The sequence below is a fragment of the Zingiber officinale genome, chromosome 8B (genome assembly GCF_018446385.1).
Source record: "Zingiber officinale cultivar Zhangliang chromosome 8B, Zo_v1.1, whole genome shotgun sequence".
Taxonomy (NCBI): domain Eukaryota; kingdom Viridiplantae; phylum Streptophyta; class Magnoliopsida; order Zingiberales; family Zingiberaceae; genus Zingiber; species Zingiber officinale.
Genome location: NC_056001.1, coordinates 39678156 through 39701312, shown reverse-complemented (window position 1 = coordinate 39701312; position 23157 = coordinate 39678156). Strand labels below are relative to the sequence as shown.

Sequence of the window (23157 nt, the reverse complement as noted above, 5' to 3'; positions counted from 1 at the left end):
CCAAGTATAGCGAGTGCAATCATCAATAAAAGAACCATAATATCTTGATCCCATTTTGTAATAACAGGAGAAGACCCCCACACATCAGAATGAACAAGATCAAAAGGATTAGGAGAAAAAGATAGACTTTATTGAAAGGTAATGTAGAAAATTTTGTCAGTTTACAACCACTACAATCTGAAATATCATAACTTTTTAAAGTTCCTAATACTCCAGACGAAGCTAAAAATTATAAACGTGGGGCTAAAACATGACCTAAACGAGTATGCCATAAATAAAAATCATAAGAAGAACGACTCAATCGGAAAGATGACAAATCGACACTAAAAGCTGCAACATCTGATACTTAAAGTTTATCCAAGATATAGAGTCCCCTTTGCCTACGACTTATTCCAATCACCTTCTGAGATCGCGGGTCTTGCACATAACAATTGGACGGAAAAAAAAAGATTAAATGTCCAGACTCAAACAATTGACTAACAGAAACAAGATTAAGTGTAAGAGTAGGAATATAATAGACATCAGGAAGAGACAAGCAAGTTGTAACAACAAAACCAACACCTAATAACGACATCGGAGTACCATCAGCCGTGATAACTGATAAAGATGAATTAGAAGATAAGGAGATAAAATATGACAAGTTATGTGATATATGATGAGAAACTCCATAATCTAAGATCCATAAAGAGGAAGATATGCTTGATGTATCGGAGGATGACAAACCTATATGAGAAGAAGCAGACATGGCAGAGGGTTATGAAGTAAGGAATTGTTGAAATTGTTCAAGCATATATGGATCTAAAGAGGGGGCAACCACTGCATTACTAGACTGAAATAGTCCATTTGGTAATTGTTGTGGTTGATTACTAGATTTCTATGAACCATTCTTATGTAGCAATGGTGGTTGTTGAGGTCGTTGTTGCTGATATTGTTGTTGTGGTGGTCGTTTTTGCTGCTGCGGTAGTTTACCTTTGTTCAACAATAGTGGGCATTACGACTTCCAATGTTCTTTTTCTTTGCAATAAGCACACTCATCACTAGAAATCTTCGAAGTCGACCTACTTTGAGTATGCGACATAAACCGCTACGGTATTGCAAAAACAGATAGCGTAGATGGTACAACAGTCCTCTTATCAACCTGAGACTTAAGACGAATCTCCTCAGCTAGCAATTCATGTACTACTGAATCAACAGAAGGGAGAGGACTACGATACAAAATTGTTCCACGCAATCCTTCAAAGTCATCACGAAGAGCCATCAAGAATTGGACTAGACGTTGCTCTTCTCTACGAGTGACATAAGCTGGAAATGCTCACAATTCTGAGGATTCTATGAGTGCTAATTGGTTCCATAGTTTCGACATGGCAGAATAAAAATCTTGGATCCCCATATCTTGCAACCGAAGTGCACGTATATCCACTTCTAATTGATATTGTTTGGCAAAGTTAGACTGTGTGTATAATCTTGTCAGATGATCTCAAACCTCTTTGGTTGTCTCATACTTGGCCAATTGAGCACCAATGGAGTGTGAAACAGAATTATTGATCCATGTAATAATCTTCGCATTATCGGTCTCCCAAACATCTAACGACTTTGCATAATCATCAGCATTAATGTCCGTAAGTTGAACTCGCACACCTGAAACATATCCCCACATAGATTTTCCTCGCAAAATTTTTTTCATAACATATCCTCAATACGAATAATTTTTTTCATCCAATCAAACACTGATCGATTGAAGCGAATCTTTTGTGCAACCACTCATGATGATAGAACAAATTGTGTTCACAAATAACCGAACACCAAACAAAAGTATTGCGAAAATAAAAAAAAACCTAATCAAAATTGTACGGTTGTGCCAAAAAATATTTTCGAGGCTTCGCCCTGAAGCCCGGGTGGGGGTGCACTGCCCTTGCACTCCCTAGCAAACTCACCGCGGAGTTCAATCCAAGAAAATTGTGGATCGAATTAACAGTTCTTCAACTTAATTATCAAAAACATAGAACTAAAGACTCCAATACCATGTAGAAATTGACGCCAAAAAAAAGTAGCCGTCTTTATTGATGAATAAAAAAATAATTATGAGAAATAAAGAGTACAAAGTCTTATATAGTTAATTATCAGAAAAATTAAATCCTAAATTGAAAAGGTAAAAGACTAAGGCTGCGTTTGGTTTGATATTTTCCCATTTTCATTTTCTTTTTTTTTGGAAATAGTTGTTTGGTGTGTGTTTTTCATTTCCGTTTTCTGGAAAATGAAAAGTCATTTTCTAGAAAAATAGAAAACGCTATTTTATCATTTTCTAACGAAAATGGGAAAAGACGCTCAAATATCGGAAATGAGAAAACGCGCACTGCCTCCGTGAGAAAACGCGCTGCAGGAGTTCCCTTTATTTCCTTTTCTTTATTTCTTTCTCCCCTCTCTCACGACGGCGATTACCCTTTCCCCTTCTTCGACCCGCCGCCGGCTACGCTCGACCCGCCGCCGGCCGAGCCTCCTTCTCCCCTCCCTTTTCTATTTCACCATGCCCTAGTTTTCCCTTTCTCCACCATGTCGGCTTCCCCCTAGCGACGCCGAACCCTAGCTGTCTCCATCGCCGCCTCTCAGCACCGACCCGAGCCCTCTCCGTTCCCCTTTCTCCTTCTTCATCGCGGCGCCGGTGACACTCGACCCGCCGCCGGCCGAGCCTCCTTCTCCCATCCCCTTTCTATTTCACCGTGCCCTTGTTTTCTCTACATTGGGGCATCAACTTACTAGAAAAGAGGTTCTCCAGAAACGCACTGACAGAGGAAGAAAAGAAGGCTTTCAAGGTAATTTGCTTTGGAAGAAAAATGTCTTTTTTGTGTGCGACTGGAATTTAGATGAGTAATAGAATGGACACTGAATCGTTAAATTTAATTTGCTGCAGAAACCATTGAAAGAAGATGGCTACTATACGATCAGAGTGTCATCTAATGTGTTAGATCCTCCGGGAAGAGATTTTGTTGTTTCATCAGTCAGAGTTGTGAGTAAACAACCCGTTGATTTTCTGATCCTTCTGTTTAACTTCAAATTTTTTCCACTTGTTCTATTCACTTTTTCATTCTAATTTGAACCTGAAAGGCCAAATAATGTTTCTGAAAATGCAGTTTTGTTTTGTAAGCATCATATAGTAAAAAGATAGTGTCAGATCTTTAGGCCCAGTCTTATAATATGAAATAGTAAAAATAAAGTCCATTATAGAGGTATGCATGAATTACAAGTCAATGACATAAGACTTGGATGTACATACCAATTTTTTTCTCTACATGCTTTAACTTGCTTAGGGTATTGCTTTGGGTATTACATTTTCTAATATATGTTGCTCTACATTTTTATGTCGACTTTAATATTGGCAATTTTTAGAGATTACATTATGGGAGGGCATAATCCAAGTATCGAAATTGAGAAGTATGATTGGTCAAAGACAAATGTTGTCATGTTTGTCGATATCATTTATGAAAAAGTGAAGCACAATAAGTTACAAACATCTACCTTCACTAATACGGTTTGGGAGGAGATCAACAAAGAATTATATCAGGTTACGAACAAGAATTATGGTGTAGAAAGGCTCAAAGGTAAATGGAATCGTCTACGCACAAGACAACGTCTTTTTGCAGCATTGCTTGCGCATACTGGTGTGACAATGGATCCTGACACCAATAAAGTGAATGCTCCAGAGGAAGTGTGGATTGAATTTTATCTGGTAAATACTTATATCTAATCAAATATATAATTTTATTGTATGTTTATGTATAATAAAATGTATTTTTTGTAATCAATGGAACAGAAAAATAAAAAGGAGTATAAGTCAATACGAAAGGAAGGAAGTGATCATTTTCACATTCTTAATGAAATTTTCGGCGGGACAACTGCAACTGGTGATATGCATAGAGCTTCTACTCAATTACCTCCCACATCTGATGAAGAGAGAGAGCTCGAATAAGCATTCATTAACAGAGGTGTCAGCTCATATGTTGAAGTTGTCGATGACGAGAATGAGGACGTTGGAGGGGAACCTAACAATCGCCGACGTCGTAGTACAGAATCAACTGAGAGTCATCGACGTAAAGATCCTAAGCGTTCAAAAACTGAAAAATATGATGCTTATATGGACAAGTGGAGTGATTCCTTGCAACACCTGAGTCAAGAATCTATTGCTAGGCAAAAATACCTGGATTTGAGGGCTGCTAAGTTAGAACGCGAACAAGAAATTTCTTCCTCTACTGGAACGAGTGGGTTCAGTGATCCTTACTCTATAGATATGTGCATGCAGGTTTTAAATCAGATGGATGACTTATCAAACCAAGTGTACACAAAAGCTACAGAAGCTTTCGGTAAACCTTGGCTACGAGAGGTTTTCATGAAAATTCCATCAAATAGGAGAGGTGGATGGTTGGATTGCCTCAATTTCGACCGTGTGTAGGGTCATACGTTGACAAGTTCATGGGGATTGCTTTTATTACCTAGCCGGAGACTTTTTAAGTAATGATGGTTTTTGATTTTGTGACTTGAATGTGTAAGACATATTTGCTATTTTGTGGATTGAATGTTTAAGACATATTTGATATTTTGAAATTTAATGTTGATGACTATGTCATGCTTTTTAAATTTTAATTGTTTATTGGTTTGCCTCAATTCATAATTAATTTTATACATGTGTGCTGAGTTTAATATTGATTTATTGTAGATCATGTCAAACTCTGATGATGAATCTGATGACTATGATGAATTAGGCCCAGATATCAATTTGCTTCTTATTTTGAGCCATGCAAATGATTTTTTTCATGAAATGACTCAGTTTCATAGATCTATTGATCGGATGCCTTGTCGAACGTCATCTCTTACTGGGAGGATGTATATTCAAGAAATACTTGATGGGCACCCTCAAGTTTGCTTTGATAATTTTCGTATGTCGAAACATGTGTTCATGAATTTTTGTAGGACATTAAAAGAGATGAATCTATTACAAGATGGAAAGAAAGTTACTATTGAAGAAGGTGTCGCTATGTTCTTACTAATCATCGGGCACAACACACTACATCGAATATGTGCAGATCGATTTCAACATTCATTGTACACTTGTAGCAAGTGGTTCAAACGAGTTTTACGAGCTGTTTGTACATTGGGCACACATATTATTCGACCATATGAACACAATGGCGTTCATCCTCGCATATTGCATAATCCAAAGTGGTTTCCATATTTTAAGGTATATATTTTACCCTAATGTATCTAGTTACATTAACAACATATCTTTACTAAGACATTGTGTATTTTTAGAATTGTCTTGGAGCTATTGATGGAACTCACGTATCGGCATGGGCACCGACATCAATTCAAACATCTTTTCGTGGTAGAAAGGTTATTGTCACACAAAATGTGATGCTTGTATGCGATTCGTGGTAGAATAAGTGAACTTTTTCCCATTCCAAAGTTCTAAAGGTCATCAAAAGTCTTGTTGGATTGTTTTGTGAAATGCGAATATATTTTTATCGCAAGTGGTTCTCAATTATTACAAATACATTTATCCAACTATTACAAATACATTTATCGCAAGAATAGGATCATCTCCTTGGGTTATATTGAATTGAGTAATTTGACTCAATGAGATCAAATGTTAGTCGAGTGACATGTAGAGAGCTCGATTGCTGAGCTTGACAGGCTCTATAGATTGATGACTTGAGGTAAATAACATTTATATAGAAGTATAAAATAACATTTATATAGTTTAAATAATTTAATTTTAAATTTTTCTATTTTAATAAAAAATTTAATTTTATTAATTTTTTTACATTTTACTATAATTTTTTTAATTTTCAATATAAACGTACCAAACGCATTTTCCAGTTTTCTTTTCCAGAAAATAGAATTCCAGTATATCATACCAAACGCATTTTCTGTTTTCTGAAAACAGAAACAGAAAACAGGAAAATAGAAAATAGAAAATATTTTCCAAACCAAACGCCCCCTAAATTGTCCTAAAAGCTATAAACAAATAATTCTAATTATATAAGCTAACCGTCATATAAGGTCTTGGGATCAAAACTCAGCGCACCCGAGTATGACCTCCTCCATGCCTTGACCACTTGTACTAATGGCTAATAGTCACCCATGATTTACTTACTCCGTGTTGACTTAGGGACGAATTGACGTGGGTACTGGGGGCAAGCGAATTAACTTTTTGCCATATAAAGACGGATATAAGACTTACACGATGCTGGGCCAGGCTCTCATTTCTGACTTAAATTTCCTTATAGTTCTTAAGAAGAAACAAACATAGAGAGAAAAGTACTATACTCTCTTCTCTGTCCCAACCCATACCCCAACAAGCAGGCTCTACTAGATAGACATTGCTAAATGCCGGCTTAGTCGAACACTGATGCCAGGTCCTTCTATAAGAATCCCATATAATTGAGATATTCAGATGATCAGGCGAACTACTTAGGGCAGCAGCGAGTAGTAGGAAGAGAAAGAGGATGACACAAAGAAAAGAGAGTTCTTCCTCGCCTCAAGAAGATCCCAAGGGAGCACCAATCTAAGGCATAAAGAGATCGAGAAAGAAAGCCTATGAGAGGCACCTTTAACTAGGTATCTTTCTCCCGCATAAGAGCTAGCTGACCTCTAATCCTTGAACTGATCCTGCCTGCGAACTCAATGCTTTATATTGTATAATGAGAGTTGAACCATGCTTCACGGGCAAGGGAGTTCCTAATTCCTTTAGCTATCACATTTTGAGCCAGCTTTCTTGCTGAACTATAATAAGGAGCCCCACACACTGAATAGAATAGCAAGCGGGGAGAAATAGATAGACGGACTCCAGACTTGAATCGTTGTGGAGATGGTTCTATGCTTTGCTTGCTTTTCCAATAGAAAGAATGGTTCTTTTGAGCTGGAGATCTTATGAAAAGCGGATAAGGAAGGAGGAGTTTTGACTGCCTGAACAGAAAGACAGCATAGGTAGCTCAGTTCAAATCCTTTCCCAGCCGAAGTACAACTCAATACGTGAATTGCTTGGTCTCTCTCCGTGCTTTAGCTGAGTCAGAAGGTCTTGCTAGGGTCCTCCTTGGTGTCTTTTTTGCGCTCCCCATCGACCGAAGAGGGTTGCTTACTTTTCTTTTCATGCCTATTAGCTCTTGAAGAGTTAGAATGCAATGCAGTCTACGATGTCGGAGAAAGCTTCAAACGATCTCTTCTCTTGGGGCCTACGCAATGCAGTCTACAATGTCGGAGAAAGCTTCAACGATCTCTTCTCTTGCGGCCTACCTTGCCTTGACAAATGTCGGAGAAAGCCTCTTTAGATTCTTCGTTCGCTTGGGCCTACTTACTCGTACGACCGCGTGGAGGTCTTCCATCTCATGAACCTGAAATAAGCACAAAGCTGCCCCCACGGGCTGGATCAACTGATTAGGTGTCTGTAGCTTGCCAATAAAGTCGTGGGATCGAAGGTCGCCAATTACACACGGGGATAAAATCTTAATCTGCTGTGCCAAAAATTCCTTCGACCCCCATCGCATTTCCTGCCCAGCATTAATCATGATTTACTCCCTCTGAAATCTTGTGGGGCCGGGCTTTTTGCCAATGAAATTAGCACAAAGCTCCGCTCCCTTTTCTTTTCTTACATTCCTTTCTAAGACTTGTAATAAGACGGAGACTTGTAATAAGAAGACCCTCTTACAGTAAAGTCTGATTGCCCATCTTTCCGAACTTTGGCCCTCTCTCCGAAGTCTCTTTTTCTTGGACGACTTGTGTTTTTAGATGAAAAAAGATGATTAATCAGGCTCGGTAATATCGAGACCTGACCCCATGAAAATTTTCCATCGGTTATCAAAGATAATCGGAAAGCGTTCACAGTGGGCAGCCTAGGAGTTCAATATCCTTTGGTTGCGTGCCTTATTTGGAGGAAAAATTTCTATAAATTTGTCATAGTTGGAGATTGAACTGTGGGTGATGATAACTCAGATACCCTACCGCTACACTATAACTCCGGAGACGCTTGTGTTCTTAGACAACACATACTGTACCAGGAGAGAGACTGAGCTCCCACACCTATTGTCTTCTCATAATTTGGAATCTTTATTTTTGCCTATGACGAACGAACTATTTAGACGTGTCGATGGGCTCTGGGCCTATTTTGTCCCTCACTAATAGGCTAGGTCGGGCTCAGCTAGGTCAAACATGGAACATCGGTGACAAAAAGGCTCAGGGTGGGCCAATTAAGCACACGAGCTGTGTTGCACAAGCAAGCAATTCTTTTAGTCCCTCACTCGCCTCCTCGGGGTCGCTCCCCGACTCTGGCTTTCCTCGCGCCCACCTATCTCTACGAAGTCTCTACCCTTTAGTTGAACTAGGTAGGGAGAGGGAGCCCATCCATCAATAGTTGACAACTCGATCAAGAAAAAGAACAAAATAAAAGAATTGAAGAAAATAAAATCCAATTAGAACTGAAGAAGCTCGCGAGTGAGTCCTTAGAAGGAGCGCTCTACCACTATTACTATATAAAGTCAAGGAATGAATTGGCATGAAAGAAAGTCTTGCAATTGATCTACCAAGCCCGTTTGCTGACTTTGAACCCTCGAAAGAGATCTTCGAAAGATGTAGCAATTGGATCACAATTCACAAGCATCCAAATTCATGTTTGCGAGAGAGGGATTTGAATCATAGGGCTGGGAGTTCATCGGCGTGAGGCCTATTATCTTCTCAACTTGCTTGTGGGACAGTCTATAACTAGATGGGAGGGTTTCCCCGCTCTGATCTTCCACGGGCGGCGAGGTCAACCTCGGGAGTGAGTCCTCATTCGCTCGTCACTATTGTTTGCTCTACTTGAATCACTCTCTTTCTACTGACAGAGCACTTTCATTCATGATCGAAGACTCTTTGATTTGCACGGAATGAGACTCTTTGCTTCGCACGGAAGGGGATTGCCATAGGGTCTTATGGGACCAAACCTTGGACTCATCGCTAGGATTAAGCGACACTCCTCTTCCCCTTTCACTTGAGCCCTTGATCGTTTAGCGCAGACATGAGTGCCCTCTGCTTTGACCTTCCTAGCTTAGCCTCTCTTTCCTAGGACTTGCTACCCCTCGTAGTCGTGTGCCAATCAATATATCCAGACTAGCGCCGCTCATTCTCTTATTATATTAAATCACTCGAATGGCATGGCTCCGCTCGTGGTTGGCTCGTTCAAAACATTCCTAATTGGTGGGCTCATCCAACGCTACATTGAGAAGGTTGGCTCTATATAGCGGAGCTTGCTACGTGGGTTCGCTCAACTCCTATAGTTTCCCATGGTGCAATCGGTGACACTGCATTTCCCATGGTGTGCTCGCTCACTTGTTGATTTCTTGGATTGTAGAGATCGCGCTGTCGAAACCGCACAGTTTGACTCTGCGACTCTGCTTGCAAAAGCTCAACTCTGTGCTCTCGATTGCAAACATCGCGTTGTCACTTGACTTTGCCAGGGCATCTATCCATCTTTTCGTTCGCAAGCGCTTATTGGACCCTACCACCAGGCGCGTGCAATCAGGGCTTGCCCTTTTTCTCTAGCGCTTTGCGCTTACTGGGCCAGTTGCTTGACTCTACCCTTAACCAAGTCTTCTTTCTTATCTTTCTTCTTCGTGGGTTGGTCACTTCTATTAGATCAGCTAGTCGCTTTCCTCATGACAATGGCCGAGTTCCTCATGACACGAAATGAATGATTGGAACAGGAAAGAGCCCGGCTTCCCATTGAGAGACTAGTTTGCCAATTGATTGTGATGAATACCAGTAGTGGAGCCAAGTGAGAGGGGCGGAGTTTCCCTGCTTCCCACTTAAAGTTAATTTAAAACTTAACTTACATGTGTTCCTTTGTGTTATCCCAGAGGCACATTGGCAGGGCTGTTAGGACGAGCGAATCATCTTTTGTTATCATAAAACTAGCTTCCTATAAAGGATGGGTGGCTATTGCTCTCATGCCAACTACTGCCTACAGGGTTACATGGTCATGGGATGGTTCCTGAGTGCCATTACATTAGACCTATTGGATTGGAGAGTCAGGGGTCCTACTCATTGCAAAGGAGTGTGGGGTAGAAGACCGGTAACTAGTCATTCCAGAGAGGAAGAGGCCGGGAGTCCTCTGCTTACCTCCCACTGACGAGGGATTCAGTCAGTTCAAGCTATCTCCCGACGGATTAGACCAATCATGAGCCTGTAAAGTCAGGTGTCCACTTCTCCGCTCCGCTTTGCTTTTGTCTGTACTTCGGGTTTTAAAATGACAATTGCAAGCTCTTGAATCGAGCCCCATCCGAGATCTTCTTTCTAGCTGGGCAGCGATAAACTGATCTTTTTGTGACATCATCAAAGATCACAGATCCCTCCATCTCCTAACAAAAGAAAGGGCTTACTCATCTTTCTTTTGCCGAGTACTCTTCAACTCTGCTAGAGAAAGAGTCAAGTCAGCTATATGGAATCTTTCCAATCACTCGAGTTTTGTTGCATATCACGCCACTGAGAGAGCTGCACGAAAGATTGTTGCCCGCTTTATGCTCTCGAGGATAACCTTGTCCTTGTTGACCTCAAGGACAGAGGAAAATCAGTGAGTGATGTACTGGATATGGATGGAGCTATATATACCCTTCATATGTAGCCGTGAAATACCATTATCATTCGCAGCACTGTTCACTCGGGAAAGCTTTAGTATCAATATTGATCCCCGGATTCTAAGGAAATGGGAATGGATAGGATGGCATTGGCCATTTGTGGATTGGTGGTGCGCTCGCTCCCTTTATTGTGGGGTATTAATGCGGAGAACCCTCTCACCAGCCGATCTTCGTCTCCTTTTATACAATGATTCCTTCTGACAGGGCATTCGTCTCTGTCTGTGGCTTCTTCTAGTTCATGTGCAGCCTACTCGTGAACAAGCCCTGCTAATTGCTATTTGTCCTCTCATATTCCTATGTCCTCCTATTTCCTGCTCGATAAGGATCATAACTTAGATCAGAGAATATTAATAACAAAGGTCTTCGATCCTCTTTCGTGATTAACAGTGCATATGAGATGAATGAAAGAGGGGAGATTCGAAAGTGTCTATTATATATTCCAAAGTAAATTGCTTCTCCCATGCTGCTGACAGTATCCACCCCTCTCTTCTTTCAAATTACCTTTATACTCCCCTTTTCTTTAAAATAATAAGTTATTTTATTTTAACACCCTTATTTCTATTTTTTTCCAATTTATTTAATATTAATTTAGTTTTATTTTCAATCAATTTTATTTATTATTTTTTCATTTTTTTTTATTTTATATAATTTTTAACATTTGTTCAGTTATGATACGAAGTACTAGATACACCACCAAATATGTCAAGAACACCTAATATGTCAGGAGCAGAATTTGGTAGCTAATTTATTATCAATTCGAGCCGTGGGCACTAGAAATATATTGGATGGACTTTGTCTTTGAAAATTGTTATTGCATTAAGATACAATCTTGTACTGCATATATTTGGTGAGTCGAGAAAAAGCTATTGCTCATGTTAGCAATCACTTCGTGCAAATTTTCTTACACCCTTATTACCTGTACCACACATTCCAAAGTGGTGGGGACAACATTCATCATATGAAGTTAAAGGATGGGTCACTAATTATAGGACACCTATTTATTTATAGTACAAAATAATAAGTATACCAGGAGCAAAATTTGGAGGTAATATTGATTAAATTTTTTATTTTTTTATATATTTTTGTGTATTATTACATGTACTCTTCATTTGAAAAAAAAAATTATTCGTAAACTATAAATATCTTTACCATTTCTTGTTAGTATTTTTAAAATTTATATATATAATTTTTATTTTAATCTATATTTTTATACTTTTTAATTTTTTTACAAATAATAACTCATAAAATCTACCATAAAAAATAAATGAAAATTACAAACATATAATAAAAAAATTATTCAAAAAGAATAAAACTAATAAAAAAAATTGATAAAAAATTTTAAAAAAAATCGATTAACAAAAAAAATAAAATAAATAAGAACTTAAAGAAAACGTGGACAAGAGAAGACGGAGAAGGGTACAAGGGTAAAAAATCAATATAGGACCGAAAGGAAAGGGTGTCAAGGGAGGTGGGAAAAGAAGTTTTCTATTCCAAGGTGCAAAGGACCGAGCTATAGCGGAGGAAAGAAAAAGTGAGAGCCCTTTCTTATTGTAAGTCGCATGGTTAAGTCAATAGACTTACCCTGTAAAATCCTATGAATAAAAGAAGAGAGATTAAGCTATTCTTTCTTTTAGCACATCAAGTATCAAGTGATAATGACGGTTAAATAGCTCAACCAGTAGATTAAATTTGTTTAAGTTTTAAATCCATTCACATAATACTATAATCCACGGACTGTCAGCACTAGGTTAAAACTCATCCGAAATATTTATCCATTAAAGTGCAGTCATAAATTTAAACACAGGAAATTATTATATTGATCATACACTTCACAATTTTAAAACGCTTATGTTTCACTTTTTATAGGTACACCTTAAAATTGATTAAGAAATAGTTAGGAAATATAATTAAATTTAATTTTACAATTAAATATAAAATTCTCATAAAAAATACATTATATGAAAAAAAAATTTAGTACGTAGCCTGAGAAAAAGGAATAGAAACTCAAAAAACAGAGAATTCTTGGGATCTCTTACACATTGGTGATAATAGGTCATTCCAATCTATCATATATGCAATCCATCTATATATATATATATATATATATATATAGTGTTAAGATAAAAGGTGTTACTATATGAAATCTTGGTATTAAAATTTAACACATCCAAACATATCTTATACATGCCATGATTATACAAACAAATCATCATTTGCCATAAATATATTATATAGATTGAATGAGAATTGAGTAATAAAAAAACAGTTTTTTTAATTATCATGATAATTTAATCTTACGTTATGAACCAAATTATATGATACTACACTGTTTATCATGAAGAAATCCATGTTGCATTCCCATTTGTATGAAATAAAAACTAAAAAAGAACATTATAAATAAAAATATATATTAAAGGAATTTTGTATTTTTTCAAAATTTCTATTTGACCAATTAATTATAGAAACTAATTTACTAAAAAAGATTCGATTTTAAATTTCTATTTGGAACTACTTAAGGTCACTGCTAAATTTATTATAATTACTGTTCAACATAAAACCAAGTTTATCATATCCATTGATTGATATTAAATTCACATATCTTATCGCTCATGGAAAGATAAGTTCAATAATTGTTGGATAGCATGAAAAAAAACCTAATCTGTTGTCCAAAAAAAGGAACCACTATGATAAACCTAGTTCTTCGGGCAATTGATAAATTTGAGAATAAGAAAAATGAATATTATTAAAAACAATTTAAGAAATTGAGAACCTCAAAATATATTAGCTTACACATGCATGAAACTTATTTTTTATTTAAAAAAAAAAACAGAACCATTAAAATTATCTCAACATCAATAGACTTTGTATGAAAAGATCGGAAACCGTTCATAGATTTAACAGCCAAATTTGCACAATAATAAGACCAATTGATGATAATGAAACGAGAGTACCAATCCGATATTTTATAGCATCGTACTTTGTAGTCTCTAAGTGTGTTCTCAACGACTGAATTTCCTAATGAACAAAAAAAAAATATTAATGCTAAATAAACAAAAACTATTAAAATATACCCAATACAAAGTACTTTACCCGGTCGAGTTTATTAGTGAGTTCAGTATTTTCTGCAGCCTGCTTAGTTAGTTCATCACGTATGCGCCTAATTAAGAAAAGAAATGTTTTAAGAAAACTAATGAACATCTATTATAGTACATTATAAACTTAATGCAATTCCACTAATAAATGTATAGTCTATTAGACATTCCATGAAAGCAAAAATTATTTAGAAACATGATAAAATAACACGATTAAATATCTTTAGCTCATTACCTACACAATGGATTCAACAATACTCAAGTTGAAATTTGTCACTACTCATTAAGTAGAAAGGTCATTTATAGAAAATCTATATTAGATTATAAATCAACACACTTGGTGATTAATTTATTATTTCTAAAGCAAATCTACCAAGTTTAAACGAACATTAATAACTTACTAGTCAAAATAGAATAGTGGCTTCAATCAATACAAAACAACGCAAACTTTGAAAAGTATTATGATAAAAAACATAGCCAAATTATTACCCTCTTTCAAGATTTAAATCCAAACAATGTCCAGCAGTGACTTTCTCAATATCCCCTTGAAGTTTTCTAGTCTCTTGTTGTAACAACGAAAAATGATGCTCCTATAATCAAAAGATAAACTCATAAGTGTAATTAACAATGATAAGGTAATAGATTTGAATGAAAAATTGAAATTACATCATTGGTATATTTAGCATTTTTTAAATAATCTATCATAAAAAAACATAATAAAATAATCTAATTAATCGACACCTATTTGACATATGTAATAAAATAATATTATTTTTAGAGACATTCACTACTTTCATATTTATAAAAAATTAATCAAATTTTAATAATAAAATTGTATAATTAATGATGGTGTCTATTCTAGGCAATGTCATTGAATCTAAATACAAAAGTGTAATAAATATAAGGTTAAAAAGTTAAATAATTTTTAAACCAAAATAGGGCATAAGAATAAAAGCCTAAATACAATTCAACGTCACATAAATCTGAAATATTATCATAATGATAATTTTATACGACCTAAAAGCTCAGCTCAAGCAATACATATAGCAGATTGCATGATAAAACATGGCAGAGGGATAAATGGTTCATTTACCCAAATCAAATACTAGAGACATACTTATTGTAGACTTTGATTTGCATTATTAGTGAATCATTAAAATAATAAAGTAAAATGAACGGTAAATCACTATCATATTAAGGATTGACCTAATTGAAATTTCACAACCTAAACTCAAACTTGGCATGAGGTTCAAACTCGACAGCACTTTATGCATTTTTTTTAATTACATCTCCTTCCCAAAACTAAATTCTCATGTTCACAATGAAACTAGAGGTAACTGGTTATATGCATTCAACTAGATTGGATGCATTCACTAAAAAAATTATCTGTTGTGTCTAGCATGAATGGATTATTTGGTAAATAATCTCCCTTTTAGAATTTCATAATGACGATAAAGAAATAAACAACAACAGTGAATTTAACATTAGAAAGTAACTATGACTCAAAATTGATACACTTTGTATATTTTCAACACAGCATCTAAATAAATTTCTCTAACGCAATGTATTCTCCAATTTGATGGGAGATAATAGGCCACTTGACTTTATACGAGTAACCATAATAATAGGCTAAAAAGTAAAACCTTTTGTACCAATAAATAATAAACTAACTGATGACAGAATGAACTTATGATCTAACCTACCAATGGTTAACCTATACATAAAAATAAACTCTAAAACTAGTTAAATATAAATCAGCTAGTTGGAAAGTAAAAATATTAACATGAACTCATTAAATATATGATCACTTTGAATAATATTATCAACAAAGAGTGTCAAGAAAATAATGACACTCCAACATATTTTAGTATTCATTAGAATCATATAAGTTGTAACTTTTTGACACACAAAACACTATTGAACAAAAAAAAAATCAATTGGTTAAATATAAATATTAAAAGTCAAACAGATAAGAAGGGTAATTAGTTATGGCATAGCAATCTTTAAAATAAATAAAATTATTTGTCAATTACCTAAACAAAGTATAAAAAAATTATATCTACATTTATTATACCTGTGTGCTCTTCATTTCAGACTTGAATTTTGATATATTAAAATCTTGAATCCTCTCAATCTATATAAACATTAAAATACGTTATCAACTTTTGTAAATAATGGCATAGCAAACCTAAAAAAATAATAAAAGAGATGTCATAAACCTCATCCATTTCAGATTTTAACACAAATGAGTGTGCCACATTCTCCAAACTATCATTTAAAGTTTCTGTGAGAGTTAATGCGATAGCCTCTGCCTGTTTGGTCGGCAATCCTTGTGCTTCCAATTTTCTAACCTGAAAAAAAGTCAAACAATTAGCAATAAGAAAATCATTCTATGTAAATATACTATTGTGAATAAAATCTACCAAAGCTAACGTGTCGGCAAGATAAACTTTATTTACATGAGTCTTCCCAATCTGCGAAGAGAAATGTCGTAATAGTGGAGAAGAATCGGACAAATGGAAATCAATGGGCCGTATCAACGACAAACATCGAAATCCTAGATTAGCACCGCCTCTCCTATAAACGAGGGATGCGAGGGATACGCTTGACATTATGAACGAAAAGAAGAAGATGATATATGCAAAAACGATATACTAGGGAAGCTAAAAACACAGGCAATGTTTCTTATGCCTCTTTCCCGCTTCGTCAATGCTATTCCTAGGTCGCGCGGCTCGAAAAGGAAGGCGGCGCGGCCCTCATAAAATTTAGGAGAAAAGGAAGGCGGTGAAGTTCCAGGAGAAAAGAGAGGCGGCAGCGGTTCTTATAAGGCAAACAAAGGGTGCGGCGAAACCTAGGACAAGAGGGAGGCGGCGTGGCAAGTTGTATAATATTATTTATACTATTGTTTATTTTATTTATTGTATTTCAAAATTTTCTATTTTTCCTAATTAAATTACTTAGATTCTTATTATCCATATTTTTATATAATATATAAATAATATACCACTTAAAAAAATATATTTTTTTTTATTATCTAGTGTAATTCAAATTATATTTTTATATTATATATTTTAATTTTTATATCAATATATTAATAATTTATTAGCTCTCAGCCTCTCCTACACGTTGTAATTCCATCCTTTCTTAATTTTCACCTTCTCTCTGTCGAAGAAAAATAAGGGAAAAGATTGAGGGATTAGAGCGAGTAAACACAAATTGAAATGAGAATTAGGTCAAGCTAACATGACAATACGTAAGTTTACATAATCAATAGTAACAAAAGATATATTACATTTTGTCAATTTTCAAAAAAAAAAAAAAAAAAAATGATATGCTCAAAAAAAATTTAAGGAAAAATTCAAGAATAGACATATAAAATGATGAAGCCCACAAAAAATGAAATGATAGACTATATCTTCATATATCTATCCTTGAATTTTTTTTTTATTTTTTTTTTTTGAACATATCATTGTTCATTTTAGAATTAATAATAACAAAAGACATATTACATCTTTATCGAATACTAATACACATCTTGATATAAGTTTGCATTTTTGTGAACCAGCATCATTGCACATTCTTTTACCGGTCCAATAATTAGCGACCCAAATATAACAAAATTCTAGCTCAACAACGATCAAAGACAACTAAAATCACACTAGATGATTGTAAATACCAAATAGTTCTCGTGATAATTTTGTCACCAAAGTAGTTAGCTTCCGCTTTCACATTGACACTCAAGAGAATGCCTGACACGGGCAGAAGAAACATACAGTAGATTGGATTTGCATATGCTAAAAGCCACTCTTAACCTATCTAGCCACGCCGGTTGTTTTGCTTCTTCGCATCGAAGGCAGCTCCATCATTGAGCATGTCCTACGCATGCATCAGTTTCCATTCCAAGCTTCGAGAGAGCAAATGCTTGCAAGTAGAAGGCTGTCGGCCATTCAGTGATGCATGCTTGATGTAAAATATCGAAAATGGGCGAAGCACCATAAGGGAATTCTCCGGAATTTTTAGAAATTTTTCGAAAATTTTTCGGAGTTCGTATGGACGAATTTACGCGGATAAAAACGGGGCCCCGAGAAAGCCTGTTTAGACTATCCTATTTTAACGAGGAAAAGTTAAATTTTCTTTTCTATTTTCTTTTCTTCTTTTCCTCTCCCATGCCATAACCGTTCCCCCCTCTTTTCTTCTCCCCTCACTCGTGTCGTGCCCATTTCTCCTCCCGATTCCCCTTTGCCTCTTCCTCTTAGCCTCTGCCCTAGCGTCGGCGTCGCCGCTTCTCTTCTCCTCTGCGCGCCACTGTCGATCCATTGTCGTCGGCCCGAGCACCACTCGGGAGTCGCCTTCCAGAATAACGGCCGGTGTGGCGCTGTCTTCCTCGTGCCCTAGCGCCGGTGTAAATCCAGCAACTCTTCTTGAGCATGCCTTAACGTGGAATCCTTCGCCCTAGTCTCACCTCTCGTGCCCTAGTTCCAAACCCCCGCCGGCTCCTCTTCTCCCGATCGCCTTCAGCCGTCCTACTCTCATATCACCGCCCCTTGCGCTAGCGAATTCGGCCGGAAGAGGGAGTACCGAGCCCTCTACTAATCTTCCTGCCCTAGCACTGTCTATGATTCCTTGATCTCTTCTCTGGCTGACGGCGAGGAGCATAAGGTCGCCCTAGCAGTGATTTTGAAGGTAAGTATCATACCTAGCTGTGGGTTTTGGACTTGATCTTGGTGGAGTGGTGTTGATTTGGGAGTTTTGTGTCCGAAGGTAGAAGATTTGCTAGATTCCAACCACCCCATCACTGTTCGCTGGAGTTTCCTTCACCAGATAGTTCATCACCTCCGACCAGTGGAGAGAAAGAGGTAAGATGAATAAGTTGTTTATGGAATTAGGTTGTTTTGTTGATTCTAGATTTGCTTTCTTGATTATGGTCAGTGAAGTATCCAGCAAGGAGGTTGGGCTCGGTGGAGGGTCTTGATTCCGGTGGCTATTCCATCTGGTAGCCCATCTTGTTGTCAGTATCAACAGTCCCTGCTGTGGATCAATAATCACATCTGTGAATTGAGGTAAGAAGTAGAGAAATTGTTTCATTTCTTGTAGCGTACACAGATTTGTAGCTAGGAAAGGTTAAGGACAATGCTAGTTGAGGATTTGATTTAGCTAATTAATTTATATGTAATTATCTAAATCTGTATATATGTTATTACAGGACTTTGATTCGAGACGGTGTCTCGATGAGGGATTTATTTCGGATACGATCCTCTTATCGGAAGCGGGTACCTTGACTTATCTTTGATAATGTCATGTTGATATATTTAGTAGGATATAGCCTTTAGTAATAATTATGTTCGTTCTTGTTGTTGGTGCAATATCCCTTAGGTCAAGGTTGACTGGTTAGTTTGACCAAGCTTGAGTCTTGGTCATAGTTTCGATGTTTGACAATACATGTAGACACATGGACAATGCAGGTGCAGTTGTTCATATGGGGAGATTCTGATCAGGGACTGATCAGTGTGAATGAAGAAGAGTCAAGTAGGAATACCTGGCCAGGTGAAAGTCCTAGTGAGTGAAGCTAGCCAGGTGAAAGTCCTAGTGAGTGAAGCTAGGTAGATGAAAGTCCTAGTGAGTGAAGCTATGCAGATGAAAATCCTAGTGAGTGAAGTTAGGCAGATGGAAATCCTGGTGAGTGAAGCCAGGTGAAAGTCCTAGTGAGTGAAGCTAGGTAGTATGGAAGTCCTGGTGAGTGAAGCCAGACAGAAGGAAAATCCTGGTGAGTGAAGCCAGGTGAAAGACCTAGTGAGTGAAGCTAGGCAGATTGAAAACCCTAGTGAGTGAAGCTAGGTAAAAGTCCAAGTAGGTCAAGAGAGTGACCGGATACTTGGCATGAAAGAAAAGTCCAAGTGGGTCAAAGGGATTGACCGGACACTTGGTGAGGGAGTCCTAGCAGGTCAAGGGAGTGACTAGATGCTAGGCATGACATACCAACAGGTTAAGGTTGACCGGATGTTGGTTTGGGAGGTTTGGGACTTAGTTTTGGGCAAAAACCAAGTACTAGATCGATCAGTGGATCGATCCAGGCTCTGGATCGATCAATGGATCGATCCAGACCTTTCCCAGCGAACAGAAAGCCTCTGGATCGATCAGTGGATCGATCCAGAGGTCCCAATCGATCAATGGATCGATTGGGACGCTGCTGCTTCGCGTGATAAGCGCTGGATCGATCCGTGGATCGATCCAGGCATTTTTCCAGAGCACAGAGGCGCTCTGGATCGATCCGTGGATCGATCCAAAGCCTCCCCGATCGATTGGGAATAATCGAATCGATTGGGATCCGACCGTTGAGTCGTATTTGAGCCGCAGGCGAGCGTTGTCTTCGGCACTTCTTCACCGATTCATTTCAGATCTTCACCAGCTCCTCCACAGCTCTTCTCAAGCTCGAGATCGCCAGTTCTTGAAGGTTCTTGGAGGCTCTTCCAAGTCAAGAGGCGGATCAAAGCAAGAAGAAGAAACTAGGGTTAGGGTTTGTGCACTCATTGTAAGCTTGTAAGCTTGTATTTCTTTACTACCCTTTCTTCTTCTTGTATTGAGTCTTGTAGGGCTTCTCCGCCCTTGGTAGTTACCATAAAGGAGAGTTTCATTAGTGGAGGGTGTGTGTGTTGGTGTGGATCCTTGGACTAGTCACCTCTTGTGAGGTGGATACCAAGTAAATCGACCGTGTTAGCGTTGTGTGATTTATTTCTGTATTTTTCGCTGCACATCTTTGAAGAAACAAGCAACGCCGAACAACGGACACGCGACGAGCTATTCAACCCCCCCCCCCCCCCTCTAGCTACTTTTGGTCCTAACAAGTGGTATCAGAGCGAGGCCGCTCTTCACCGGAATCATCGCCGGAAGGGGCAAACAAAACAAGCAAAGCTAGAGGGCGAAGAAGTTGGAGCAAATTCATCAAAGTCAAAGAAATCAAAAGGCTCAATTTCAAGATGCAATTTCAAGATGGACTTGGATTTGACACAAGGGTGGCTCCACCATACACATCCACAAGCTTCGATTCTTGGAGATCAAGAATCGAAAATTTTTTGATGATGGAGATAGAGCAATGGTTTGCTCTCATGGAAGGATTTGAAGCTCCAACAAACTCCAAGGGCAAGCCTCTCAAGAAAAGCAAATGGAGTCAAGAGCAAGTTCAAAGGAGCAAGGCAAACGATAAAGTGACCAAGCTTTTGGTCAACTTATTGCCAAGCAATATTTTGGCTCAAGTTGGAGAATTCAAGAATGCCAAGGAGCTTTGGAGCAAGTTGGCATTAATCCATGAGATCCCCTCCACTGTTCCGAATCAAGAGGAATCCAAAGAGGGCGACTCAATGGATCAAGATCAAGAGGAGGACTCCGAAGTTGAGAGATGCTCAACTTCCGAAGAAGAAGTCCAAAAGGAAGCTTCATCCTCAAAGGAGTGCAATCAAAAGAGCAAGGAAGTAGTATATTCCTTGTTTCATGTACAAGAGGATGAAGAAGAAGGAGAAGCCTCCACCTCTAGGATTGAGGGGGAGCAATCTTCATTGACACCGGATCAAGAAGAAGTAGAATCCTCCACATCCGGGTCAAGAGAAGAAGAGAATGAAGAAGCGTCCACCTCCACAAGTCAAGCAAAATCAAATGGAGGAGTATCAAGTTTGGATCAAGAGGAAGCTTCTATCTCCGGATCCAAAGGAAAAGATGTCACCCCTACAAGAAAAGGTATAAATATTTCAATTAATAATAAAAATCATATTATATGCTTTGAATGTAGGGAACATGGGCACTACAAGAGCAAGTGCCCCAAATTGGCCAAGAAAAAGGGCCAAATGACACAAAAAGGCAAGGAGAAGCTCAAGGAGACCATCCCCGGAACAAAGAAGAGCAAGGAGCACATTGTGTGCTTCTTGTGCAACCAAAAGGGGCATTACCGAAGTCAATGCCCCAAGGGGAAGAAGATGGTCAAGGCTCAAGGAGGCATTAGTCAAGGGGGAGCCTCCAAGGTAAAGAAGAAAGTAACATTTATTGAGCCTACCCCTTTAAGTTATGGTAAAAAACATGATAGTTCTAATTTTTATCATTTTAATGCTATTTACCATAAGAATAGAGAGCATGGTAAAATTAAGGAAAATAATGTAGCTTACCATACTAAAATTACCACACCTAGGATTAGGAAGGTAGATAAAAATCTAGGCAATCACACTAAGGACCTTAGCTACGAACTTGACATTATGAGGGAAAAATAAGAAGATGATATATGCAAAAACGATCTACTAGGGAAGCTAAAAAATAGGCAATGCTTCTTATCCCTCTTTCCCGCTTCGTCAATGCTACTCCTAGGTCGCGCGGCTCGAAAAGGAAGGCGGCGCGGCCCTTGTGAAAATATAGGGGAAAAGGAAGGCGGCGAAGTTACAGGAAAAAAAAACAAGGGTGCTACGAAACCCTAGGAGAAGAGGGCGGCGGCGCGGCTTTCGTGAAGCTTAGGGTAAAGAATCGCGATTCAAATTCTGATCGCAAGCTGTATAATATTATTTATAGTATTGTTTATTTTATTTATTATTATTCCAAAAAATTTATTCATTATCCATATTTTTATATAATATATAAACAATATACCACATATAAAAATACATATTTTTATTATCTAGTGAAATTCAAATTATATTTAATATATATATTTTTATATTATATATATTTTTAATTTTTATATCAATATATTAATAATTTATTAGGTCTCAGCCTCTCCTACACGTAACACGTGTAACTCCATCCATTCTCAATTTTCACCTTCTCTATCGGAGAAAAATAAGGGAAAAAATTAAGGGATTAGAGCGGTAAACAGAAATGGAAATGAGATAATCAATTGCAATAAAGGGCATATTACAGTCTATCAATTTTCCTGATAGATCATTCTATTTCAGAATCAATAGCAACAAAAAGGGCACGAATCCTTTGGTCCGTAATTTACGGATCAGAGGATGATCTATTTTTTGAAACCCTTAATTTGGATAGACCTCATCTAAATCAATGGTCCTTATGCAATGAATCATCCCCTGATCCATAATTTACGGACCAAGAGATCCAATATTACATCTTTAGCGAATCTTTATCGAATACTAGTACACATCTTGATACAAGTTTGCATTTTTGAGAACTAGCAGCATCATTGCACATTCTTTTACCGATCCAATAATTAGCGACCCAAATATAACAAAATTCTAGCTCAACAACGATGAAAGACAACTAAAATCATACTAGATGACTGTAAATACCGAATAGTTCTCGTGATAATTTTGTCACCAAAGTAACTCATAAGCAGTTTAGTTTATTTACACTCCTAAAAATAATTTATGATAGTCTTCGGACTGTCCGGTTATGACTTTCAGATTTCCTCCGAAAACTCT

The 23157-nt window shown here is 37.4% G+C and overlaps 1 protein-coding gene across 3 annotated transcripts; it reads right to left on the bottom strand.

Moving 5' to 3' along the window:
- Positions 1-13372: 13372 nt before the first annotated feature.
- Positions 13373-16610, bottom strand: LOC122016376 (protein FMP32, mitochondrial-like). 3 transcript variants are annotated; one of them, XM_042573654.1, is made up of 6 exons: positions 16171-16610; positions 15967-16098; positions 15822-15881; positions 14237-14337; positions 13746-13812; positions 13373-13670 (listed from the first exon to the last, which is right to left on the bottom strand). In XM_042573654.1, the coding sequence occupies exons 1-6, from the start codon at positions 16357-16359 to the stop codon at positions 13542-13544; spliced, it is 678 nt and encodes a 225-aa protein (XP_042429588.1). In that variant the 5' UTR covers positions 16360-16610; the 3' UTR covers positions 13373-13541. The 3 variants fall into 3 exon arrangements, with proteins under 3 accessions (XP_042429588.1, XP_042429589.1, XP_042429590.1); XM_042573655.1 differs by having other exon boundaries at positions 13373-13661; XM_042573656.1 differs by having other exon boundaries at positions 16207-16610.
- Positions 16611-23157: the final 6547 nt, after the last annotated feature.

Bases quoted from the DNA above. Each gene is read 5' to 3' on its own strand.
- LOC122016376 (XM_042573654.1), bottom strand. From the start codon at position 16,359: ATGTCAAGCGTATCCCTCGCATCCCTCGTTTATAGGAGAGGCGGTGCT. The intron at 16,099-16,170 runs GTAGATTTTATT...ACTTTTTTTCAG, and splicing joins TTGCCGACACGTTAGCTTTG to GTTAGAAAATTGGAAGCACA. The intron at 15,882-15,966 runs GTTTATGACATC...ATGTTTATATAG, and splicing joins TAAAATCTGAAATGGATGAG to ATTGAGAGGATTCAAGATTT.